The sequence below is a fragment of the Palaemon carinicauda genome, chromosome 42, assembly GCF_036898095.1.
Source record: "Palaemon carinicauda isolate YSFRI2023 chromosome 42, ASM3689809v2, whole genome shotgun sequence".
Taxonomy (NCBI): Eukaryota; Metazoa; Arthropoda; class Malacostraca; order Decapoda; family Palaemonidae; genus Palaemon; species Palaemon carinicauda.
The window spans coordinates 6,459,014-6,485,104 of NC_090766.1; the positions used below are offsets into that span (position 1 = coordinate 6,459,014).

At 34.7% G+C, this 26,091-nt stretch overlaps 2 protein-coding genes across 3 annotated transcripts in view; one reads left to right on the forward strand and one right to left on the reverse strand.

Annotated features, from left to right (window-relative positions):
• The window catches only part of LOC137632738 (uncharacterized), a 190,286-nt gene that overhangs the window by 94,320 nt on the left and 69,875 nt on the right, over positions 1-26,091 (forward strand). The window lies entirely within an intron of this gene.
• Positions 1-26,091, reverse strand: part of LOC137632769 (tyrosine-protein phosphatase non-receptor type 2-like) — a 61,981-nt gene that overhangs the window by 6,297 nt on the left and 29,593 nt on the right. The window contains exons 8-9 of one of the 2 annotated variants that reach the window (XM_068364851.1): positions 24,626-24,722; positions 24,150-24,269 (exon numbers count right to left, since the gene is read on the reverse strand). In XM_068364851.1, coding sequence (XP_068220952.1) covers positions 24,150-24,269; positions 24,626-24,722 — 217 coding nt within the window. Of the gene's footprint in view, positions 1-677; positions 24,270-24,625; positions 24,723-26,091 lie in introns of those variants that run through there. The other variant, XM_068364850.1, reaches the window with a different exon arrangement.

The following is a 26,091-nucleotide window of genomic DNA, read 5'->3' on the forward strand; positions in this document are numbered from 1 at the left end:
GGGTCGTAACTCCAAATTCCTGATTTTTCAGGAGACGCATTTGAAAGTTGCTAAGTCCTATGAATTTGATCATGTTTCACAAATCTTCTTAGTGCCATCTCTCGGCCGCTAATTCACCTAGATTTACGACTCTTTTACCAAAAGATGCAGAATCAATTCGGCAATCTTGTACACCATATAAATCAAAACTAGCAAATTTGGAGTTACGACCCTCTTGCAATGAGGTAGCGATATACTTCTTTTCTGCGAGATTAGTGATGTATGTAAAATCAATAATCACTAGTAATTTACTGTCATATATTCTTTTACGAGATGCATCAAAATCATCTCTGACTCAGTAAGTACTGTATATCATAACACACTACTTTTTTATGTAACAATGTTTACTCCAAGTGCTTAGGCAGAATTATACTGGCCTCAATGAAATACAGTATACATTTTCATACATTCTGCTTTTGTAAATTAAGTACTTAATGGTACGTACTGGTTGTTGGGTACTTCAGCATGTAATGAAATTGGAAAGAAAAAAAAAAAAAAAAAAAAAAAAAAGTTCAGCGGGTGCATCCCTACAACAGACTACAAAAATTTTGTATAGATTCTTTTATTTCCTCCAATCTTTCCTTAACTTCGGACATATACTATTTTTCGTTGTTAAAAGGTGAATGAAATAAAAAGCATTAGATTTCCTTATCTATTTCATACATACAGTGCAATAAACTAAAAGAAGCACCCTCCTGTTGGTCAACATATTCAGTGATATTAATATAAATGGACACGAAAGTCAATGAAATAAATAGCCAAAGGTTGAACACTAGATTAAGGAGGGTGATGTTGATAATTATAAAATATACAGGAGGAAAGAAAAGATGTTTATATAACAATATAATATGAACTGGAATGAAATAAGAGAATATGAGACAGAATTAAGATTAACAAAATACATCAAGCTGTCATTCTGAGCACTTCACAGCGCAGGGGGGACCTGCCCCCATCTGAAGCACCGACCCTTCCCTTACAAAAATTAATACTGAATACAGTTCTTATTGAAGCAACCTATATTATGAAGTATTCAACTATAACTTACAAGAAGATAATCATGAAGCATATTTATTTTTATGGTTTAGGGATAACAAAACGAATTGCTGTCACCAAGAAGTGTCAAATAATACTGCTTTTCTTGGGGGTACCTAGCTGCTTTTCATAAGGCAATGCTAGAACTCGAGGGGAGAATGAACGCTCAAATTACGTACTGTCAACATGTAGCTGAAGCAAGGGTTGTCACACCATTGAAAAAAACGATACTCGGATACTAAGATAGGGACAAACAGCACCTTATTTTTTGGCATCTATATTGGGAAAACTAACCTTTATACCCATATTTTAAGAATGGTAAAAAACTTAATGAAAAAAATTATTCAACAAAAGTTTTTAGATGAAAAATTCATAACCATTGGAGAATACTCTATCAAATATAACAACGAAAAAACATCCCTCTAAGGCCGGTAAGATTTAAGTTAGCAACGAAGTAAAATGTACCTAGGGAGAAAAAAATTATAATGCTCTTTCACAAACATCAAAGGATTAAATAATCTTTTTTACTGTTATTTTACTAAGTAGTATTTGTGCCAACATGGGTTTTTGCTTTGGAATTCTAACAAATCCTGACTAATCATAGATTTACAAATCCTGGCAGACTGCATTACCACTTTATCAAAACCTACATTGAACGAGTAGCAACAAAAAGTAGAACAATATTTCAACTTGAAATTGCAACCACAAACTAACATGGGTACCATTCTGAATAAGAGACCCTGGTGACATAAAAACAACTTGAATAATTTTCAAGGAACGCACTCAATGTAAACATAGTTGTGTGATTTCCCACTGCCAAAGACACTTCTATTTAATAATACTAGGGCAGCCACATACTGTACAAGGATAAGAATAAGATTCAACTATTTCACCAACGGATAAATTTTACCTAGATAATACTGTAGCATTAATCCTACGAATCAATTATGCGCTACTGTGATAAAGCAATAATGTTGGATTTTCCTACTTTTCATATCAAAACTAAATAGAAATCACCTTGACTATTTAGCACCTCAACAGACCATGAGTGGAAGCAGCAGTCAATCATCTTGTTCGAGACAATCAATCCCCAATTGCCTAAGTACCTCCCATCACTTTCCCTAATGATACTATCTGGTGTTAAATAACACAAAATTATATTTGCTCTACAAAGGGTCGAAAAAATAATAAATCTTTTTTCCGAAGCAAGAAACCAGTCTTTAAATTTAAATATATTTTATAATCAATTTTCAAATCACTTTATTCTAACCTACTATTTCTGTTAGAGAAACTTGGACATATACTGTATAACCTAAAGCACCACTGCGTTAACCTAATACAGTGGAATTAGCTTCTTTTCTCGGATGACTGCTCGATTCCTTATAGAAAATGTACTAATTAAACATAGTACAATATTTCTACAAATACAGTAGCCTAAAAGCCACACTTTAAAAATTCATTATGAGGTAATGTGGTCCTTCATAAATAATTTCAGCATTCTTTACTGGTACTGACACCTTAGATATTTACCGAGCATGTTAACACCATTACGGTACACGCAAATTTTTAAAATCTTTTACATAATCTGTTTAGACAACAAAGATGATCTGGAGTTAAATGTCCGATTAGAATACAAATACAGTATATTATATTTGTGGAACAATGGTTTCCGATCTATGAAAAAGAATGGTTTCACAGATATCGGGGCAAGGTTATGTAAAAGAAAAAGAATTGCTTTACAAATAATACTACAGCAAGAGATAATTGATCACTAGTAATCTGTAGGGAAACATCAGCTATCGATAGAATGGACGTTTCATAATCTTCGTATGAAACAATCGGGCGACTTAAATCCCCATTTACTCATACTTGCAATAAAATGCTTGAATTAAGCCACTAATGTTTTAATTCCCTTAGTCTAAAGGCAACGGTGACTCAACAAACAAAAACCATTCCAAAAGAAAAGCCAAAGATTCCTGTCGCAGTAATTTTCCTAGTACCATCGGGCAACATCATCTGTCAGCTCTTAGCTCCTATGAGATGTGATGAGCATTCATACACTGCCCAACATTGTTGATCGCATGGGAAGATGAATGAAAAGAAAATGAAAATTAAGTATCTCATTTGATAATCCTGAAGCCATGTAGACTTCTAATTTTACCTAGGCATTTGTGTGCCACCATTTATGGGTACTAGTGCTTTACAATGAGTTGTTCCTATTCACATGGATTTCCATGTAATGGTTCTGTCCACTGCTGGTCATGGTAGACCTGGAGCCTACCCTGACCTTGTCAATGATCACCCTTGGGATTGTGCCTGTCCTTGATCACTCTACAGTTTACTGTAAGAGAAGCCTCTTGTCATTTTTCTATTACTTGATATCTGCTCAAATTGGCTTGCAAGTAATAGTTTTAATAGTTTAGCTTTTGGCTTAATCTTTGCTGGTTTTTCTTCATACTATCTATGAACAATCATCTGTAAAATTCTAAGTTGACTCAGTCATCTGTTCCTAAATAACTTTGACATTCCAAACAATATTACTAGTCACTCCAGGTCACTCAGGTGGTCACCAAGAGATATGAAATTTGCAAAATTGGTCCTTTGTCATAATGGTATATGAAACTTTTCATGGTTTCCATATTCAATCTTTGATGAAACCACTATAGTTGTTTTTATATGAAGCGTGAAAAAGCTTCAGAGGACATAAAAACAGTAACAGGTCACAGTTAACTCAAAAAGGTCACTAGAGTGAGGGAGAAAGTCAAAGTGTTGTTACTCAAAACATTCTCAGAGGCATTAAAAAACTTATGCACTTGATTGAATGTCTGTACACTAACTTCAGCTGATATGGTTAAAGAGGTAAACACCCCTAATATAAAGTTGCTTCCATCGCCAATTACAAATCATGAACAATAGTTAAGATTCATCCGGATAGCAAGGTTGGTAGCGTCGCGGATTTCTATTGCAGAGGTTCCGAGTTCAGTCCCCGCCAGGGACGCGAATACCGTGAGACCTTCTACCGGGGGGGTACTCCCAGGGTGGCGCCTGGGGGGGAGGTTAGAAGGGACTAGTGATAGTCCCTGCTGGCTAATGGTCGCCCGAAGAGAACGATGTAAATCGTCTCAGTGGAGACCTAAACCCCGCAACTTTAACTTTTAACTTTTAAATAGAAAACAGAGAGATTTGCAAAGCAAGGGTACGTCCTTCTAAGTTATCTATTAATGTTCTTAATGTGTTGTAATCTTTTGTACATGTACAATGAATTACTATGGCTGATTACATCCTTTGTAAAAGGAAACTGCATCATACTGTAACACTGAATTGGACAAATTGATACCAAGTTCTGAAAAGTGAAAATAAGCAATTTGTTCAGTAGCATAGTTAACCAGAAAACTCAATGGTAGACCAAAAAATCCTAATCTTTTCCTATTCTTTCATTTTGAGAGTGGTTGAAGATTTTAAGAAACTGCCCAAAAAACGACAAATAAATACTTTCAATGTTTGCGACAGAATAGTCCATACCCAGAGGGAGGAAAGTGATGGGAGTTAGGCAAGTCTAAAATTGATTAAGGCACTGATATAACTGACAAACACTTTGAGCAATTCTCAATAGGAATTTTGCGAGAAATTTAATGTGAACATATGAAGAATATGAAACACTAAATTTTAATCATACAAAAACTTTGTTTTTCATATGAATTCATACTCATGGTCAGACCACATTTGCAGTTTCTCCCCATACCCAACAGTTTTGTCTACCAGACGAATGAAATGAGTTCACACATAAGTGACCTGTAACTATATGTATGAACAGAAAATCATCTCTGTCCATGTACAGTAGTCTGGATAGAAATTGGGTTGAAGAACCTAGGGGTAAAGGAACCGGAATGACCCTAATACCTTGATTTATATGCCAGAAGTCGAGAATGCCCTGAACTGCTTAAGTTCTCCAGAGAGATGAACTTGAGACTCTTTTGTCTTATATGCCCAAGAAAGACAGATCTGATAACTAACGAACCAGTGAATTAAAGACAACAATTAGGGTGGTTAGCCCCACATGTACTATCAGGAGGTGAGACTGTAGAGTTTGAGGCAATTTAAAACTGAACGTTGGTTGGTTATTACTACTAAGGTTCCAATGTGACAAATACCTAATCAAAGGACATTAACAATTTAAAATGGCAAAACTTGTGCCAAATTATTATATCTCCCTAGTTTAAAAAACAAACTCAAAAAGAGAACAAAACCAAAGTGCAAATATACAGCTGACCTCTCTCTTTAAATCATAATTGGAGATGCCATCTAGGGCACAATATCAACTTAATGAACCTTTTTAGGGACAATGTATCACTACCTAAAGTTATTCAACTTTAACAATTTTTTGTAAAATTATAACTCACGAACCAAGCTAACAAACATGTGGTATTATGGTCTTACTACTCGCCCTATCCCCGTGAGTAAAACTGAACCAATACTCGAACCAGAGTTGCATTCGTGGATGAGAGTGCAACCTTATCTACACAACCACACTCTTCCAAGGTTATGACACTTGCTACAGCTACAAAATTTTCAATTCTATACAAGCAAACAAGCTTCATGAATTTCTCTAGAGGTTGCCCATAATACATAGGTGGGGTCTTCAATGGAAAGGTCATCAAAATAAATAAATAGGAGAAAAAAAAAAGTTATATACTTCCTGTAAACTCAACAGATCATTGACAGTACTGAAGACTTTTACTCATAAAAACTGTACAGTAAAATAACTTAGCTATCAATCACTACTGTATATTAAATGACTAAAAATCAATTCTACTGTCCACTACTAGACATAGGTAATACAACAATAATAATATACTGACAATGAGTGAATATATAAATAGAAAAATAAATTTCCTTACCACATTACAATTATAAAGAGCCATGACACTTTTTATCTAACGTAGCTACCTTATGTAGGAATATTGCAATACCTTATGTAGGAATATTACAATACTTAATGTAGTAATATTGCAATACTTTGCCACTTCTAAATAGTATTAAAAGTTGTACCATTTCAAATAAAATATTGAATTTTCTCCAAACCCCTCACTGCTGCCACTAAAAATAGGACACAGGAGATTCTATGCAACAAACAATACCATATAAACAGATGTATTACATGACCCATGGAATCTACACATTTTCAAAACCCAAACTCAACAACTGGGTCATCTAACAGCAGGCAATGAAATACTATATAAGTGCTACCCCATTTGTATGCGATGTAAATATAATGCCAGAGGTAGCGTTTTACTTGGGATTTTACTATTGGAACGTATGTATGTACGTCTATATACATAAAACTTGAACCCTTGGTCTGTGAAATTTATACACCAGTCTTCTCGATACCAATTTCATTTCTTTGGCAGAGACCCTTAGGTTCCACACTTGAAACGTGGTACCTTCGGATTATCATCTATATGGAGGGGGGTGGGGGTGGGGGGTTCTGGGTAAATGTTGCCAAATATAATGTAAAAATGTGCTGTATATAAAATGGACTCGAATGCATCGACTACCTACGCTGGAATCTACGAAGGCATAGAAACATGCATTCATAATTATACACTCAATGAGCTTTGAAAAAATATACCTCTAAAAACAAAATATCAGATAAAAGAGCTCTCGACTTTCACTCGGGGAAAAACAGCGTCACAACTACAGTACAGCATGTCACTTCTTTACGAACACAGCGCAACAGAAAGGGCCAAACACGGAGGTTTCACAATATGCAATCAAAGACAGGCAATTACTCAGCATAAAGTAAGCGAAAGGCAATAGATATACCAAAAGATGAAAGAATTCTCAAAGCTGATAAGTAAATAAAAAATTATTTTAAGGCTAAGAGATAAAATGTCTATATTCATCTCATCTGGATGTCTGCAAACATGATACAAAGATTTGCATTTTTTCATCAAGGCAGGATTTTCAATACTTTGATGGACTTTTGAAATGGAGCTGCTGGGCTTAAAGGCAAATTAAGCTGTACTATCAAAATTTATGACTTCACGCTATGTAAACTAAAATCCAAAATTTTTTTTTTGAAGCAATACTGTACCAATCTAAAATTCAAGCTTTCTACCAATACAACAGTTTGATAAACACTCCCACAACTACATTACACAAATGCATCAGTTATCCCTCAGCTCTCCAAAAAAAAGAACAGGACGGTCAAAATCAGGAGGAAATAAAAAGGGACTCCCCTCTATTCCTACAAAATGCACTGGGACTCCCTAAAAAAACATGACCAATACAATACACAACCTCATTCATGACATAAAATGTCAAATCTCTTATCCGCTCTAAAAAATTATAGCCCCAATTGGCTATAAAAAAATCCTTTTTCCCCTTTGAGCTAAAGCCAAATTAACAATTGAAAACATACAAAACTCTCCCAAATACCTTGCAATTGTACTCCGCTAACAGGTGATACTCTGACAAAAACTTGTCTCAAAAATAAATAAAAAATTTGAATTCTGCAAAACCTAGGAACACATTTTACCATGACATGATTTCCTATTATGCCAGCTGGTTCCATCATAATTTTGAAAAATTAAAAAAAAGTTAGGTACAGTAAGCTAAAATCCCTTGCTGCTGAAACTAGAGAAAATCATTACTATAGTAGAATGTTTGCATGCTGCCAAATGATAACCAGAGGAAAATTAATAAGATGTATAGGGATGCACCGTAAGCTGGTTTAGTTCATCTGCCACTTTGCCAGTCACAATCACAATTACCAGTGAGCGGCATTCCATGTGAACAAATTGCTTCTCAAGAGCAAATTAATGCACAAGTACACAACTCCAGGTACCACCAGAAAGGGTACAAATATATTCATGAATTGTTCCACAGTACCATTTGATAAAGTAATAATATTGACTACTTGGGGTAAACTGTGATACACAATAACATTGGGGCTAAGCAAATTACAGAAATTTGTGATTAAAAAAATAACGTCTACAATTTGAGCCTTTCAATTCCTCAATGTACCGAGGGGCATACTGACATTTTCAAGTGCTTAAAACAATCTTATAAGGAATGACCGAAATATTTATGCAACTCTGACTAATTGTGCTCTGAAGTTAAAATATAACAATTATTTACTTCAAGATAACTTAAGAGGAAATGGCAAAAGAAATTAGATATGAAAATGATGCTTGCCTAGCAAATCATTAATAATTAGATGAGTGAAGAGAGCAGGCAATGAAAATGAAATCACTACTACAAAGACTTACTGATGAATACAGACTGAACATCAACAATAACAAAATTCTTAACTCCTATTCTTCAACATCAACACTCACTACCGGGAAAAGAAAAATTCAACCGTAAGCACGTTCTCCCCATACTTACTTAGTCCGAATAGGGGACACTTTAAACGTAATTATGCCAACATCATAACATTTAAAGAAAATCAAGTTACACACATAGTTTTCCGGTTTATATCAATACAATTACCTTGACTAAAATATTCATCGTTCTACTAAATAAATAAACACAATACTATACCACAACATATGAATTTCAAAGTGCTGCTAAGCATGGAAAAGAATTAACAATAGAGACAAAGCTGCTTTACTTTACGAGTCAATCTCACCTCGAAGCATTTAAACTGTTTTCTCACTGGGAACTAGTGTGACTACCGAGACGTAATATTTTTAACTTTGAAAACATAATATTCAAGCTTTAAAAAGATATAGAAAGCATCACTTCACATGCACAAATAAAAAAGAGAGAGAGAGAGAGAGAGAGAGAGAGAGAGAGAGAGAGAGAGAGAGAGAGAGAGAGAGAGAGAGAGAGAGAGAGAGAGAGAGAGAGAGAGAGAGAGATTTTCACTAATAAATTTGGTAAAAATTCAAAGGTACTTCATAATCACGTTAATACGTAGCTCCTGACAGCATTGGATTAATACTAAGTTCCATACGGTTTCTCTTGGATATGAAAAACTTGTAAAATGCTATAAGATATTAAAAGTTTTTGAATTATAAATTTTTTTATCAATAACTATAGCAGAAATTCAGGAGTTATACTGTGTACGCGCACACATTTTACTCATTCTGTTAAGTTGAGGCGTCTACATACGTTCCTTTATTTTTTTCTCTTATTTTCGCTGACTCTCGAAAGCTTCCAAAACTTGGATTGAGCCACAATCTCAGCCATGAAGCAACAACAGAAGACTGTCAATGTATCTTTAAAAAGTTGTATTCGCAATGCAATGCAAAGTCAATAGAAATCTGCTGGGCCATTTTTTTTCCCAGTGGTACATTCCTACTTGCAACTTGTTAGTTTCTGGCAATACTTTAATGCGAATGACGTACTTACATACTTGCAGATATGCAATCCAATCAGGAAAGTGCACATTTCATAGAACTGCAAACAATAGGCCCAACACAATTAGACAAACACCCGAGAGATGAAATCACAACATTGAAAATTAAACCAGTCCATGAAAGTAGTGGAATTTATACTGAAATGTGGATCAATTAAAAAATAATACTTTCTAAAAATGCAACATAAAGAACACTGTAACTGGTGGTTCTGTTTCAGTGAGGTGGTCTGGAAAAATGTCACATTATATTAAAATCCTATTTTGATTATACATAAATCCACAGCACTACAGTTACCTACAATAAGTTATTTATAACTTTTACTTATATATACAATGGAATCTTTGCCTAAAAATCCCTGAAGTATTACCAACAGATATAAGGGAAACAGAGTGAGTAGCAACCCGTGGTTGCATAACCCAGTGACCTGCGTCATGCCTTTCGAGATCCCAAGGCATAGAAAATCTTAAAAACTTATTTAAGTAGCACCTGGCAGTCATGTTTACACAAATAATCCATGGATGTTTCCTATCCAAAGGAGGATAAATTTGCAACTTTTAGCGGTTACCACTAAAAGAGCCATTGAGCACACTACCCATTAAGCATTTAAAATTATTTTTGTTGAAAATTAGGTCTTACTCAGTTTTCAAATGCAGCATACTTTTTTTTTTATCTCATTCTCCTTGAAATGAAAGGGACATTTCTTCGCAAACACAGACATAACAGAGTACAGCCATTTTTTTCTGGAACAAAAATTCACTTCTGAACTCATCGAATCCTTTAACTTGGTTAGCTATTTAACAAGCTGCATCGCCACAGCATACCCGTACACACACAGTAATATCAAAAGTTCGTGCCAAAATATATGCTTCATTTAAAAGCCTTTTAGGAATCTTAATGTGATATAAATATGTAAATTTTAGGTCCTTATCTATATTACTAGGAGTATTATTATAAGCTTATAATAATCTTATAACTTTAACTATTTATTAATGTCATACTTCAGATTAAATAATGTAAAACCTGTCCAGCTAATCATAATCCCAAACCTTTAAAAAGGAAATATTCAAAAGTGCAAAACAGTAATTTCTGGTGGGATGAATTCTGAAACTGGCCTCCTATTTTAACGCACTCTATAAGCTACGCAATAAATGAAAAAAGACCTTCTTAACCTACATGACACAGCTATAAAGATTATACCAACAAAGTAGCACAAAGTGCACCTTTTGCCCGAGTCTCTAAACTTAACGAATTAATTCATCTATGGATTGTTTGCGATTCAAGTACCTCTAAGAGATGTTTAGGTTTTCAAGTCAGTAACCTTCCAAATCTGAAAAAGCAAAACGCAGTTTTCACTTCACATGTCCGGGGTAGTATCCCGGCGAATTAAGATGGGCAACACCTGTCTCGGCTTTTCTATCAAAATTTGAAACCTGTTCTCCAAGCCTAACAAATCTAGAAAAAAAGCAAATTTCGATATTTACTTGATAAAATCCAGCAATAAAAACTCCGAAATTCTAGTTTCTTTTCTTTCGTTTTTTTCAAAGAATCAGAAGAGCATAAGTATATAAACACTCGTCTCGAGAATGTCATTTGCTTCTCTGTTTTTTCAAAGGCTAAGTGATATTTAGCAGATCTGAAGGCACACGCATGATGACATTTTCAACATTGAAGCACAGCTATAAACCGCATTTTCTAAATAATTTCTTCAATTTTCTAAATAATTTCTTCTTCCTTTCCCCAGCTTTTCTGGATTATAAGGTGCTGATCTCAAGTTACTGAGTGACATGAAATGTCTAGGTGTACTAGAATATATGTGTACATGTGTAAATAAGTGTGTGATTATTGGCACATAAAACTCAAATATCCTTCCCTATACACAGGAAAAAGGGAAGGCTGTCATCTTAAATACATACTGGAATTTTGATTCTGTATTTTGTAAGTTTTCTCATCCCTCCAAAAACAGATGACAAAATTGGAAAGGGGAACAACACAGCACAGTCGAAGTGTCATTGAGCACTATCCTAGCTTTTAGTTATACAAAGAATATCCAGTACAAGTACCGAGTTAGGCAGCAATAGGGCACATTATATTAATGCTATGAGTGATGAAAAAATGTGACATGCTTAATTCTCGCTTTTCGTTAGGCTACGTCAAATAAAACCAAACTAATTATGCTTTCAATACTTAAATGGCTCTAACGCATTAACTCTGTTTGAGGGTCTGAGAGACAGACCTTCAACTAAGAGATTCAATGCTATGCTCAGCAAGTCAAGGAGCAAATCAAAGGAATTCAAAATCCCAATTCCTCATTAACATAGGGGGCTCCTTTCTCTGGTTAAAGAATCTTTACTTTCCTACACATTACACATAATGCATGTGAAATTTACTTTCTTTTTCTATACACAGACCATAAAATGGCAAAACTCTTGCTATTAAATGCTCGTATTAAGGTAGAACAAAAATGACAGCACTCAGAAGCCCTATCAGTCATACTGCAACCACTTAAACAATACTGTACACGAATGATCTTCCTAATCGGGTAATTAAATCAGTATTCCTTTAAAAGTTTAAATTTGCAGCAAACATTTTTATGCTTAACAGGCTGACCAAGTCTTTTTATAGTTTACATATGAAATATCTGTTTTGATATTGTTAATGTTTTTAAAATATTTAATTTTAATTGTTCGTTACTTCATATATCGTTTATTCATTTCCTCACTGGGCTATTTATCCCTGTTAGAGCCCTTGGGCTTATAGCATCTTGCTTTTCCAACTAGGGTTGTAGCATAGCTAGTAATAAAAATAATATTAATAATAATAATTTCTGTTTAACAGGGGACTGAAAAACTGGATGAAACTTGAGAAGATGGAAGAGAATCATCAGAAATCAAGTGAGGAACACAACGGTGATTTTGCATCATTACCTAATTACAATCTCTTAACCATTGCTAACATTACTTTTTAATCTGATTGCTGATGCTGATATTACAAGAACAAATGTCCCTAGCCAATTTAGTTGCCATTAAACATAATTAATCTTATTCTGTAGAAGTTGTTGGCATTTCTAGCAAAGTTCTAAATGACAATGCACATTCTGAAGACATTCGAAGAATCAAAAAGGCCCAATTAAAAACCTAAAGGATTATTAGAATAAGCAGCTACACCATTTCAATAAGGATCCATTCTGCTACTTTCTTGACAGGCAACCATCACATAAACATTGAAAAGAGAGTGCGTAGATGAAAGTACCATCAATAGTGAACTGAATAACATTCTTTTCCTTATAGGGTGACACCTTATTGTAGTAGTGCAGCGCATGATTCTACTGCCAAACAACAAGTTTGGGATGCTAGCCTAAAAATGCTTAGGATTTTAATGCAATAAATTGAATTAAAACCCTTGTACATTAGACTCTATCATGATACAATTTTCAGCATCAATGCCATTAATCTACTGAAATTGACCTTCAGTCGATCTGGCAATATATGACCCTAACACATCTAAACTCATATATAGCATCTAAACGATGTGAGCATTAGCATCTGCGCTTACATTAATTTAGCTTCATCTTTGTGTTACAAGCTATCACCAATTTGGTAGGGGACTTCCGAAAAATGCAGCATAAGTCTAGATGCAAGCAGAATTACATACAGTATATTTGTTGCTATTGTACTTTATAAAATACGATCAAACTAAACTTTATAAAATACGATCAAACTAAAAGACATACAGTAGTGCTTAAAAAACTACAATGGTTAACTTGCAAACCACAGTATTGTTAAAAAAAAAAGACTATCTCTAACCCAGGAAGTTAATTGCCAAATCTGTTATATTAAAAACTGGCCCCTTTAAATCAGAAAAAATCTAGAAACAGGAACACGGCAACCACGAATCTGTAAGATGAATCCTATACAGTAACCAATCTTTATTAAGTTTATGCTTGCATCTTTCGTTTCTGCAATGGCTTGCATAGCTTCCTCCAAATTTGATACTTCTCAATAAATTTCTGATGATTATCTCATCTCAATAAATTCCTGATGATTCTCTCATCTCAATAAATTCCTGATGATAATCTCATCTCAATAAATTCCTGATGATTATCACATCTCAATAAATTCTTGATGATTATCATATCTCAATAAATTCCTGATGATCATCTCATCTCAATAAATTCCTGATGATTATCTCATCTCCATATTCAAATCTGACTTGTGTCTTGCTGGTTTTGTGCCTTACTGTTCAATTAGCCATTTGTTTTTATCTTCAAGTCCCCTGCTGTCTCTTTTAAGCAGCTTCGATATGTGCAGTATACAAAATAATGAATTAGCTTCTGCCTGTTAAATTGTTAATTTACCCATTGTGATTAATGATATTTAGCAGGAAGAAAAACAGTAGTTCTTTACTCCCAAATTTGAATTACTGGTCAGTTCTTTATATTTAGTAGTGCAGAAAAGAAAGAGGACTTGAAAATCCCCATCTCGTCATCAGAAATCTAACCTCAAATGTCCCTTTTTTAGAGACCTGACAAACACCCATTTAATTCTAGTTGCTTCTGAGCGTCATTTTTATTCTTACCTCTTCACATTCTTCTAAAAGTCACTATCTTCGCTACAAACACTCTTCAAAGACAAACACCGTACCATTATGTATGATATCAGTTGATATGAAGGAGAAATTGAGTACAGGTCATCTACAAATGTGTGTGTGATTATGTATCTTTCGGAAAAAAGTAACCCTACAGGATTGAACGTAAGCTGCATATATAAGCAAAAATTGTGTAAGTTTCATATATTAAATTTATCATATAAGTAAGAATGGGAAAAAATAAGTTTCGCATATGTTGAATGCGTAGATTTGATAATAAGCAATGCCAATTAACGTAAAACTTTGAAATTGTTGATTAAAAACCTTATTTACCTAATGATACTCCGAAAAAAAAATTGTTGATTCCAATACTATTTAAAGCTAGTGGAATTAATCATAGTTGGCAGTGGGTTATTGGCAAAGGAAAGAACGTTCTAAATGATATTAACCTTTGGGAGAGATTAATATCCATAAATAAATATGTTGAAGTATACTTGGTTGTGTGTGTACATATGTGTACCTTGTTGTATACTGTATTAGCATACAAAAATTTAGAAATAATATAAATGTAATGAATATTCATACATAAATATAGGCTACCCCCATTAACTATACAGTTATCGTCATTAGTAACTAATAGATATTCTACACAGTGCTAAAATAAGAATCCTAAGCCAAGTGCAAAAGTTTAGCTTCATAAAACTGAAAATATAATAGCTCTGTTTTAAGCCCCTGCTCCTTTCCCATACTCGATATATCTCCAAATACAACACAATTCTACATGCGAACAGCGGAGCGAGATTAATTCTGAGAGCCCCAAAATCAGATACAATTCCTTGAAGGATTATATAAAGGCGAGAAAATGGTATGCTATCACCGATATTGGATAACCACATCGACTAACAGGGCCAGCATCAGGGAAAAGAATTTTGACGGTCACTAGAATCTACGCAATTTCCAAAGAAAGACAAAATGACCAAAGTAACAGGTAAACAGAAAAAATGGATGAGCAGAAAAAAATGAATGACAGAGTAGAAGAATAGGCCACAACTTGCTAAAACTGCTATATGAGGAAGGTTCTCAAAACTTAAGATTATTGACAAAGGATAGATGTGAGAGAGGCAAGAGAGAGTGCGAGAAATAGGAATGAATGGCGAGCGATTGTGACGCAGTTTCGGTAGGCCCTGCTGCTTCCTCCGGTGCCTTAGATGACCGCGGAGGTAGCAGCAGTAGGGGACTCAGCAGTATGAAGCTTCATCTGTGGTGGAAATGTGGGAGGTTGGGCTGTGGCACCCTAGCAGTACCAGCTGAACTCTGCTGAGTCCCTGGTTAGGCTGGAGGAACGTATAGAGTAGAGGTCCCCTTTTTTGTTTTGTTTCTTGTTGTTGTTGGCTACCCCCCAAAATTGGGGGAAGTGCCTTTGGTATATGTATGTATGTATGTATGTAAAACCCCTTCAAGTTAGGGCATCAAGTTACTGAAATATTCCAAAAGCTTTCTGACACAGTCATTGAAATTCTTTATAAGAGTTGAGCATATTGAGCTCGTGGTCATTAAACTGTCAAGTAATAACACATGCCTAAAATTCACATAAAAGAACTAGTTTTTAAAAGTGTATGTGACCAGACTTGCACTACTAGATCATCACTTCACACTAATTGAAAAGGTCTCAAAATTAGTTTTCTCATGTTTTTCCGATTAATAAGTCTCTTGATGTTTTAAAAACTATGCCTTACAATCGTGACCTTTTGAATCCAAAATGTCAATGGTATAGTGAATTAATTCCATATAAAGTTCACAGATTGGCAACTATTAATTAAATGCTTCTCCCATTTTCAACTATAAACACCGAATTCTAACCGAATCTGATTATGGATACTGCATTCAATAAATCAATGCTAAATAGAACTATTTATGAAAGATAAGCTAGTTTTTAATCCTCCAAAAATATGATACTAACAAAATCACATGGTCATGTAGGAAAGAAAAACTCTGATCAATTATAAAACGCATTCACCACATCAAGCCTTATAAGGATTTTTAGCTCTTAAGTTAAGTGTTACCTTTTGCAAGTTAGCAAGAAGAGTTTTTTTTTGCATTTGTTGAAGAATTAGTAATGTTACTCTACTGGGTAAATGTGTTTGTGGTAGCTCTAGCCCTGCTAATCTGATCACTGTCTAATTTAAATAACTTCGACATTAACTAAAGTTTTTTAACGTCTTGGCAAAACGTCTAAATAGGTATGCTGAAGGTAATAATCTATTCCTTAGTTTGCAATTTGGCTTTTGCAAAGGCCTAGGAGTATGTGATGGCTATCTAACATTTTCCAAAGCTATGCAAAAATCCCTTGATTGTGGTGAGGATGTTCACAAGAATGGCCTTGATTTTAGTATTGCCTTTAACAGTGTTAATCATTGGGCCCTTGTTTCCAAACTCAATCTAAATTTTTGAGTAATCGATTGCAGAGAGTTGTTGTTGATGGGTACTATAGTGAGTACAGGAATGTGATATCAGGTGTTCCTCAGGGTAGTGTTCTTGGACCATTACTTTTCATAGTACTGTATATAAACATTGCGTGGTTTGGTGTAGAAAACAAGTTTCTTACATGTGCAGATGATGAAACTCTGCCTGAATTCTATCTCCATAATGTAGATCTGGAGTTGAATTCCTAAATAAGGATCAAGATAAAATTAGTGCATGGTGAAAACTATGGGGCATGAAGTCGAATCCTAATAAAACTCAAAGTAAGATTGTAAGTAGGTCGAGGACAGTGGCTCCCAAACATCCAGATCTCTGCAGTGATAATGTTTCTTTTAGAACATACAACTCAAGAAACACATTCGGTCTGTTTCTTCTGTAACTGTACAAGAAATTGGCTTACTGAGAAAGTTCTTTTAAGATTTTCATTGATCAATCTACCATGAAGAAATTTTTGAATTCTTTCATTTTACCTTGCTTTGAGCACTGTTCTCCTATGTGGACTTTAGTTACTGACTGTCATCAGAATTTGTTAAACGAAAACTTGCGGTCTATTAAACCTCTGTCACCATCATTCAGGTAGTTCTTTATGCATGTAGCATATGTATTTCTTTTATAATTCTGATTATCCTTTGCATTCATATCTTCCAAGACTACTATTCTTCAAGTAGTACTAAGTATGCAGTCTTTCTTGCCTTTTCCATTACAAAGCTCAATACTACACAGTATTCTTGAAGTTTTACTCCAGCTATGACCCTAGCAGTACCAGCTAAACTCGGTTGAGTCCCTTGTTAGGCTGGAGGAACGTAAAGAGTAGAGGTCCCCTTTTTTGTTTTGTTTCATTTGTTGATGTCGGCTACCTCCCAAAATTGGGGGAAGTGCCTTGGTGTATGTATGTATGTATGACCAGATTGTGAAATCATTTTCATAATCAGTCACTTGAATTGGTGGAAATTCATAAGTTCAAACATACAGTGAATGTTTTCTATGTTGAACATTCTAGCATGAGAGTCTTAATAGTTTATATCTAACAATATATATTTCAACATTACTGATCTTTATCTTTCACATACTTTATTCAAAACTTCTCATAGAGTTTATTCATTTCCTTTTCTTACTGGACTACTTTCCCTGTTGGAGTCCTAGAGCTTATGGCATCCTGCTTTTCAAACTAGGGTTGTAGCTTAGCTACTAACAATAGTAATAATCATAATAATAATGTTACTAGCTTTTCCATATTATGGTATTGTTCAGATATGAAAACATTTGTTCATAGGGATATTCTTTCATAGGTAACACCTTATTGGCGAGTACCAGATGGGTACAATAAAAGGTTCGGTTAAAACTAAATATCATATTGTACTCGATAAGGTTCACTAGTTATTTGATAGACTATGATAAACAGCGATCGATAAAGGATTTCAAATATAAAAAATAATAAAGGATGAAGCAATCGAGAAAGCAATGTCCTCATATCCAATAATACTTATAAAAAAAGAAAAATCTGAGGGATAAGCCTAGGGAAAAAGAGAAGGAGCTAAGTAAGTAATGCCTTTTGAGAGAGAGAGAGAGAGAGAGAGAGAGAGAGAGAGAGAGAGAGAGAGAGAGAGACTGGTAAACCTTAGTTGGTCATACTATGGGATTTTCTTCTTTATGCGACATTAAACCTCTGGTGAACTTATTAGCATCAAACATCACACGTTGACTCGCTGTGTATTTCTATGAAGCAGATTCCAACCCTCCTGTCCAACCACTATGTATAAATATACCCTGGATTCTTTGTCTGTATAACTGCACACCTTTACTTTAGGGGAAAGTGAATGGCTAAAGACTTATTGCTTATTTTCCCTCAAGATATAGCAGCAAGCACCAGGAAATGTATCCATAACCTACGAGGGTGCAATGTGAGCTTTCTCTGGGCTACAGAAGTTAAAAGGAGGTGAATGACTACTAATATGCACTTTATAAAAACGTTACTGAGCTGGTACTGTATTTTCATTGATGCAATGATCTGTGATTACTATAATTAAGAAGATAAAAGACCAGAGAAAGTTTCCAAATTAATAATCTACTGCACAAAACGTGTGTCTTGCTATCGGAACTATGAACTAAAAAAATACTGGGTAGAATTTCTTCAATAACTATTCCAGTTCGATGGGGGTAGCCTATAAAATACATACGAATAAGAATTAAAGATATATATATGTGTATGTATATAACAGTGGGTTTGTTACTATTATATATAAATATTATGGAAGGCAAATGGCACATACAAACATACATAGGTGCATGAAAGAGTGAACATACGTTGATAATAGCACATACATATGCATACATATAAAGAATAAATATTGAAATTTTCTCCTGTACACCTACAGTAGATGGTCATATTATAAAGCATTGTATCTGCAATTACATAAACGATTATCAATGTAACTGTTATACACCGTAGGTAAATTTACAAATGTGTATACATGGATGAGCTGTATATGCATGGATAAATACATTAGACATATACAAACATCTGTACACATATACATTATAGTATTCCATGTTAATTAAAATGGCATTTTTAGCAATAAAAACTAAAAATATTTCACTTGAACCCAAAACCATTTGTACGTGTATTGTTCAATTTACAAATTGTTTTGATCAGCGCATAACGCAGACCTCAAAGAATGCACGCATCAATGCCTTTAAAAAACCTGTATTGAAAAATACAAGAAAAATACAGGAGGAAAAATGCGGATTTTAGATTAAAAAAAAATCTAGACCGTAAAGCTCGGCGCTGGAGAGGACAGTCACAGCGGGAGAAGTTCAGACCTAAGTAGCATTTCCTACCGAATACATATAAAACCTTATATGTATGCATTTGTGCTGCGTATATACGTTCACATGTACACGCTTAAATATTTGTACATATGTGTGCATGTACATCTGCATTAATAGCATAAATTACCATCTCTATAACTGATTTATATTGGGAAAAAATAAAGCATAAGCCAATCACTAATTATTCAAAAGTTATTGGTTTACTTGCTGGTTAAAATAATTGCCTGATTACTTCCCATACGTAAACATTTAATCAAAACATATCCCTCTCACTAAATACTGTATAAAATATATCGTGTAACTTTCGGTAGCGTGTACACGAAAACAAGAGTATAGTATGCGTGCATGCATTACTTTATGTGTACGCCAATAAGATATGGTATATAATTGATTATAAACTGCATGTATATAATAAAGATTGCAATCATTCCTCAGTACGCAAAACTGAATATTAATAAAAAGGGGATTTTGACGAAGGAAAAATCTATTTCTGGGGAGAGACCTGTGACGCCTGGTGAAGAGGTCCTTCTTTACACTTTTCTGATATAAATCTTCCAAATATACCAGAGAAAGATAAAAGCATGGAATGCAGAGGTTACTACCCTCGCGCAAGCACCTTGTGGGTGTCGTGTATAAAGCAGGGGCGTGTGAAAACCACTATTCACAGGCTGTCTTCCATTTAGATAATTCCTTCATCAAAGGGAAGGGCCGTAACAAAGGCCCTAGAAACCACACTTGGACCACGCCACCGTCACCTAACACGAGCGCCCTCTAGGACATCCTTCTGTTTTGGACTTGCTATTTACACTGAATATAAAAGATCACAGAGATAGAATTAAAAAGTATTCCACAATTTAGCATTCGGTACTGAATTCTAATAGTCAGGTACTTTCATATAATTTTCTGCATTACCTAACATTTACTTTACAGTGTTGCCAGTTATTTGACCGTAACTTCAAAAAGCACTAATTAGTAATCTGTTGCAATCATCAACTTATAAACGAAACGTCTTTCTTTTATTTTTAAGTGAAGAACTTATTCACAAGCAATCCAATTGCCTATCAGGACTATGCTATGTGTCGGAGTCAATTAAGATCTATATTGCTCACCTAAAAAGATTAAATTTCTTCAACAATAAATTGCAATAAATTGTAAATAAATTATATATATAAAAATTTCAAATATCTCACAAAACTTGATTTTTCCTTAAAATAAATCATACCGATCAATTTTCCACCGAATATTTTGTTGACGTAAGTCGATAAACGATTTAAACAGTATCAAACCGGGACATCACATTTTAATCTAGGTTTCTTCTTCTTTCCCGTTATGCCTACATTAAGAGGTCGGTTGCCTGATGCGACCTTTCCAATGACTTCTATCAAATGCATTCACTTCCAATAAACCTCTTCTCTCCATATCATCCTTCACCCTGTCTTGACATCTTATTCTCAGCCTCCCTCTTCATCTTCTCCCCCTAATATCTCGATCTAGTCCATGCAACCTATTTATGATTCTGAACTTCAATATAATATTGTTTGACAAGTGAAATCTGGGTGTTGAATGTTACGGACACACCATTACCTTACAGTCAAAAGGACCATTTATCTCTTCACAGAACATTATGAGGTCATTTGTTTGAAGAACACTGCAAACTGAAACATTTCAAAATTAAAGAAAATAGAATATTTCCGGATACAATGGTGTATCCCATGACAACTTAACCCTTTGGCACTTATGCCCTTAAAATCGGGGTGAGGTATAGCGCATATGGCCTTAGCAGAAAATTAAATTCGCGCACAATTTTTTTTTCTTAAATTGGTACGTCCAAACTATGACAGATTAAGGCTTTTGGTTTGTTGCATCTAATTGGCAATAGATTGAACTTTGTACTGGAAAAAAAAAAAAAACAAACAAACCCACAACCGGAATTAAACGTGAAATTTTTGAAAAAATTTAGTCTTTTTTAGAAATTTATGGAAAATACAATAACTAAGTTTAAGGATTTTTTTGTCACAAATAACGTAGATTCGCCTCTGTCTTATCCCGTTCCCCGAATTATATTTTTAAAGAATAATCTGTCCGTGCATTGGGACAATGACATGCAAATTGTAGATATTTCATATGGATACAACCTCTTTCCAATAAGTGAGGTGTATATGAATAAAAAATAGCTTCTTTTCAGAGCGAAAATTTCAGATTTTCCGTCCTACTTACGTTGACGTTTTTCATTGTTACGACGTAATAAATAAAGATAAGTAAAAATTTAAAGACATCATTATAAAGCCGATTAAATTTCCAATAAAGCTGATAAATAAAAAATAATTGTATTATTGGAAGAATATTGAGCAATTTACTGTTAAGAAAACGGAGTAAGTTTTGCCATTTTGTTGTAGGTGCTTTTAGATAAAATTTTAAGTATAGAAGTGTTAATGCTTTTATGTTGTTTTACAAAACCACATAAAAGTACAAAGGATATGCTTTCTAATCATATATGGGACATGAAAATTGCAATTATTTATATATGGTACAAACCCGCCTAGAAATTTTTTTCTACGGGAGCGTAAATCCAGAATAAAAAGGTCCCACTGGAAATCAGCATAGGCCTACCACGCATGCGCAGCTACTACTCGTTTTCTTTTAGGCTCCACATGTCCCTCAACCATCTGCCTACTTGTGGTGTGAGTTTTGTTTTCCTCGTGTGACGCACGTATTTACGCTGAATTTCCCCAGAAAATAAGTTACGTACGACACTGCAATTCGTGTCATCAGATTACTTACGGTAATAAATATTTTCACGCGTCATCGGATTACCAGGGGGTTAAGTCTATTTCACCTGAATGAGGAACTTATTTCGTATTACTGAGGAATGAATGCTAATATCCCTACTTATACACATACGCAAGCAAACATACGTATCCAGAAGTGAAAGTTCGGAATATATAACCTTTTTTGAAAACCTAAATTATTTTTTGTATACAAACCCATCACTTATATCACTACCAAATTTTTGAGTAAAAAAAAAAACTACTGCCTTTCCAGGTTTGCTGGCTGGCTGGCTATACAGCAAGAAAGCTTGGACCTCCAGTTCCATTAAGACAAGAGCCTTACTTTTAGAAAAGCAAGAAAAGTTTGGAAGCTGGCCCACCAATTTTCTTCTTTTTAAAACACAGTACTATATTATATGCTTCATTAACACAAAAAAGGTCTTCAATGTGAGCTGCAGATCAGCAAATAAAAAAAAGTATGCTCAACATAGCTAAACTTAACCACTAGGTTAATATTCACTGCAATAGGACTGACCAATAACACTTGCATATGACACAAAGCTTTGAAGTATGAAGTGTTGTAACTGCAGAGGATAAAACCCAGTGTATCTGTACTTATTTAAAACCCAAAGGTTTGCAATTTTAAATCATAAAAAAACATGGTGATGAGACAGTGAAAACAGGATTTCCAAATCTAAGGCTGATAACTGTAAAGACAAGAGCATGAACCAAAGGAACGTAGAGAGTAGAGGTCCCCTTTATTGTTTTGTTTCATTTGTTAATGTCGGCTACCCCCCAAAATTGGGGGAAGTGCCTTTGGTATATGTATGTATGTATGTATGAACCAAAGGAAGCAGCCCTGCTTACTTAACTTGAGAACAGTATCTCTTATGTGTTGCTCTATTCAAACAGTAAATAATTGTTGCTAAACAAGGCAATACATTAATAAAAATGAAGATGCTGATTGTTATTGACAAAGTGTACTGAAACATTAAATCCCTTTTTATTTGTGAAACCCTAGCAGTACCAGCTGAACTCGGTTGAGTCCCTTGTTAGGCTGGGAGAAACGTAGAGAGTAGAGGTCCCCTTTTTGTTTTTGTTTCTTTGTTGATGTCGGCTACCCCCAAAATTGGGGGAAGTGCCTTGTTATATGTATGTATGTATTTGTGAAATTCACTTCAAATACCGTGAAGTGCTGTGTATGCAGATGAACAGAAAAGAAAATAAAGGTGCATAATTGAGCATGAGATACTGTAGTCGGAAAAATGAAAAATTAGGAGCTAAAATCTAATACAAGGACTCTCGAAGGTCAGAGTCGCTGACAGGAAGCTATGCACACAAGAAGTGAGGTTCTTAATACATGGAACCATAGGCCCAGAAATGCCTTACTGCTAATCAGCCTGCAGTCAATCTCTCCTACTGTTGTTCGTAATAAAAGGATGTGTTGAATATTCAAGACCCATTAATGAGGCAATAATATAAAAATGGGTTTGCAAAAATAGAAAAGTAAAAAAAAAAAAAATAGGGCAAAAGCCCTCTTACCTCAAGCAGTGACTAACGATAGTTGAAAATGACAATAAATTATAAAATTCTGAAAAAGGGGTGAAAAAACGGGTACATTCAACGTTCTTGATTGTTAAATATAAATCCCTTATCAACGCAATAACTTTCATGAATAAAAATATATAAAAAAATCCATGCTAGAATATCTAGCGCATTTATTTCATCGGTTACGTTACCCTGACTTGGCCATGGACCTTACCATGCTTGAGTTATGTCCAAAGGACAATATGCGACAGAGATACTCTGTATTCTTATGTGAAAAACTATTTCTTTTGAACATGAGTACTGACATACTATGCTATATGTCCATACAGCATAATCCACTGTTTCATGAAATATATTGATGACTTCTTTTGATACATATACAAGTATAAATTTTCGTTTGCGGATAAATTACTACGCATGAAAGTATCGGTATATAAGAGCACCTCCTCCGAGACCCAGAACAACAAAGGCAACACAAATGCTAATCGGTTTAAAAATTAACCTCTTTCTCGCCTCCCATATCTCGTTGGCTCTCTGCTTTTCCACCACTTCCTTGACCTTGGCAGCGGTGGCCTCCTGGCGTTCTCGGCGCTTTCTTTGCCGGACTTCGGTTTCCATGGCTCTGAAATCATAAACATTGCTGTTTCAGGTAATTATGGCTAGTTTTAAAATGACATATATATAGATAAAAAGCACAAAACACAATCATTCAAGTTACAAATAAAATCATATTGTTGGTATAGATATAGCGGCAGACAGTTAGCCTCCTCGATTTTGTACAGTACTTAGGCTGGGAGGAACGTAGAGAGTAGAGGTCCCCTTTTTGTTTTTGTTTCTTTGTTGATGTCGGCTACCCCCCAAAATTGGGGGAAGTGCCTTGGTATATGTATGTATGTACTTGGACTTCTCATTCTTACATTATTTTAAAGACACAATAAACTCTCTATACTTAGGTGTAAGTCCATTGAATCTACTTACATTGAATTGGCATTGTTTGGACTAGTTGCAGGAGAGGAATCTGGTCCAGAACTTTCGTGGCTTGGAGGTTCAGCAGGCAAAGGCGGCAAGCCATCCTCTGTAAGTGGAATACCAATTAGTCAAACATCAGAGAAATAAAAACCACAGCAAATGCATCGGCTTCTAAGAGCAACCTATCGGGTATATATCGTTGCTTTTAAGCAAGTAAGAAAAGTCTTAAATTAATCTTATGGTTTCCTACGCAATGTGTCATTAATAATGGTGAATATCGTTACTAACTTATAACTCAAGGACACAAACCTTCCAAGCACAATTAATTTAATTTTGAGATAAACTTTTCCTTACAAAACATTCATTAAGGTTAAATCTATTTCATCCTAAAATGTCCAGGGTCCGACATGTTTTGGATTGGATTTATGAATCTGGGCTATATAGTCCAGTGCTGAGGACTGTGAGACCACTCAGCACCCAAAAGCAACAGGGAGAAAACCTACAATTGCAATTATCCTTCAGTAAGGCATGTTTTAAATCTACAGACTGGATGGCCCTGTTAGGCCCCAGATTCACGTTTACACTGGAGGCACTCTTAATATAATCCTTAATAGTACAAGTGTCTTATAAAAATAGAAAATATATGTTAACAAATATAAATACTGTACAAGAATTTAATTCAATAAGAAGGAAATTAGGATTTGCTAATTTCACCAAATTGAGGAAACATCATTATTAATTTCCTCAATACATTACATGCAAGAAAAAATTTCAGAGGTCGATATCCTACCAGAAATGTAAACAAACAACTGTTCAAATAAAACTAAATAAAAATGAATGTAAGAAATTTTACTCAAATTAAATTGCAACGAGAAATAGTCCATCATCCACCAGTACAATAAAAACCTTGTGTCACGCCGCGACCAGAAATTTACTGATGAGTCGACGACCTGAGCTAGCACGCTGCCCAACTCTGGGTCGTCTCAGGGCACGTATCACACTGCCTGAGGTTGACCCCGTAGAAAACGGGAAGAGGGTAAACTATACAAAAAGCTGGTCGGTTAGGTAGAGTTACCAGTAACTCCTAAGAAGGTAGTTCTAGGTAAGTAACCGTGTAGGAACAAACCTTGTTTTAAACTATCAAGAGTTGTAAAGATAGTATTTCCTATTCTAATTTTTGTTCTTACTTGTTTAATACACAAGCTTTGTTCAAACTTTGATAACACAAGTTTTGTTCGAACTTTGATAACAGTAATATGTATATGAAATATGCATTTGGTTACATGGGGGTTCTCTCAAGGGCCTTAGTGTCAATATTTGTAATTTGTCATTAGCTAAGTCCCAAAGTTTACTAAATTGAAGAGGCTCAACCAGCACTTACAACTAGCCTAAATGCATGGCCCTTAAAAATAATGGATACTTAATACCCAATTCAAAGAAAATACTGCAACTTTCACTGAACATTTGACTCATGG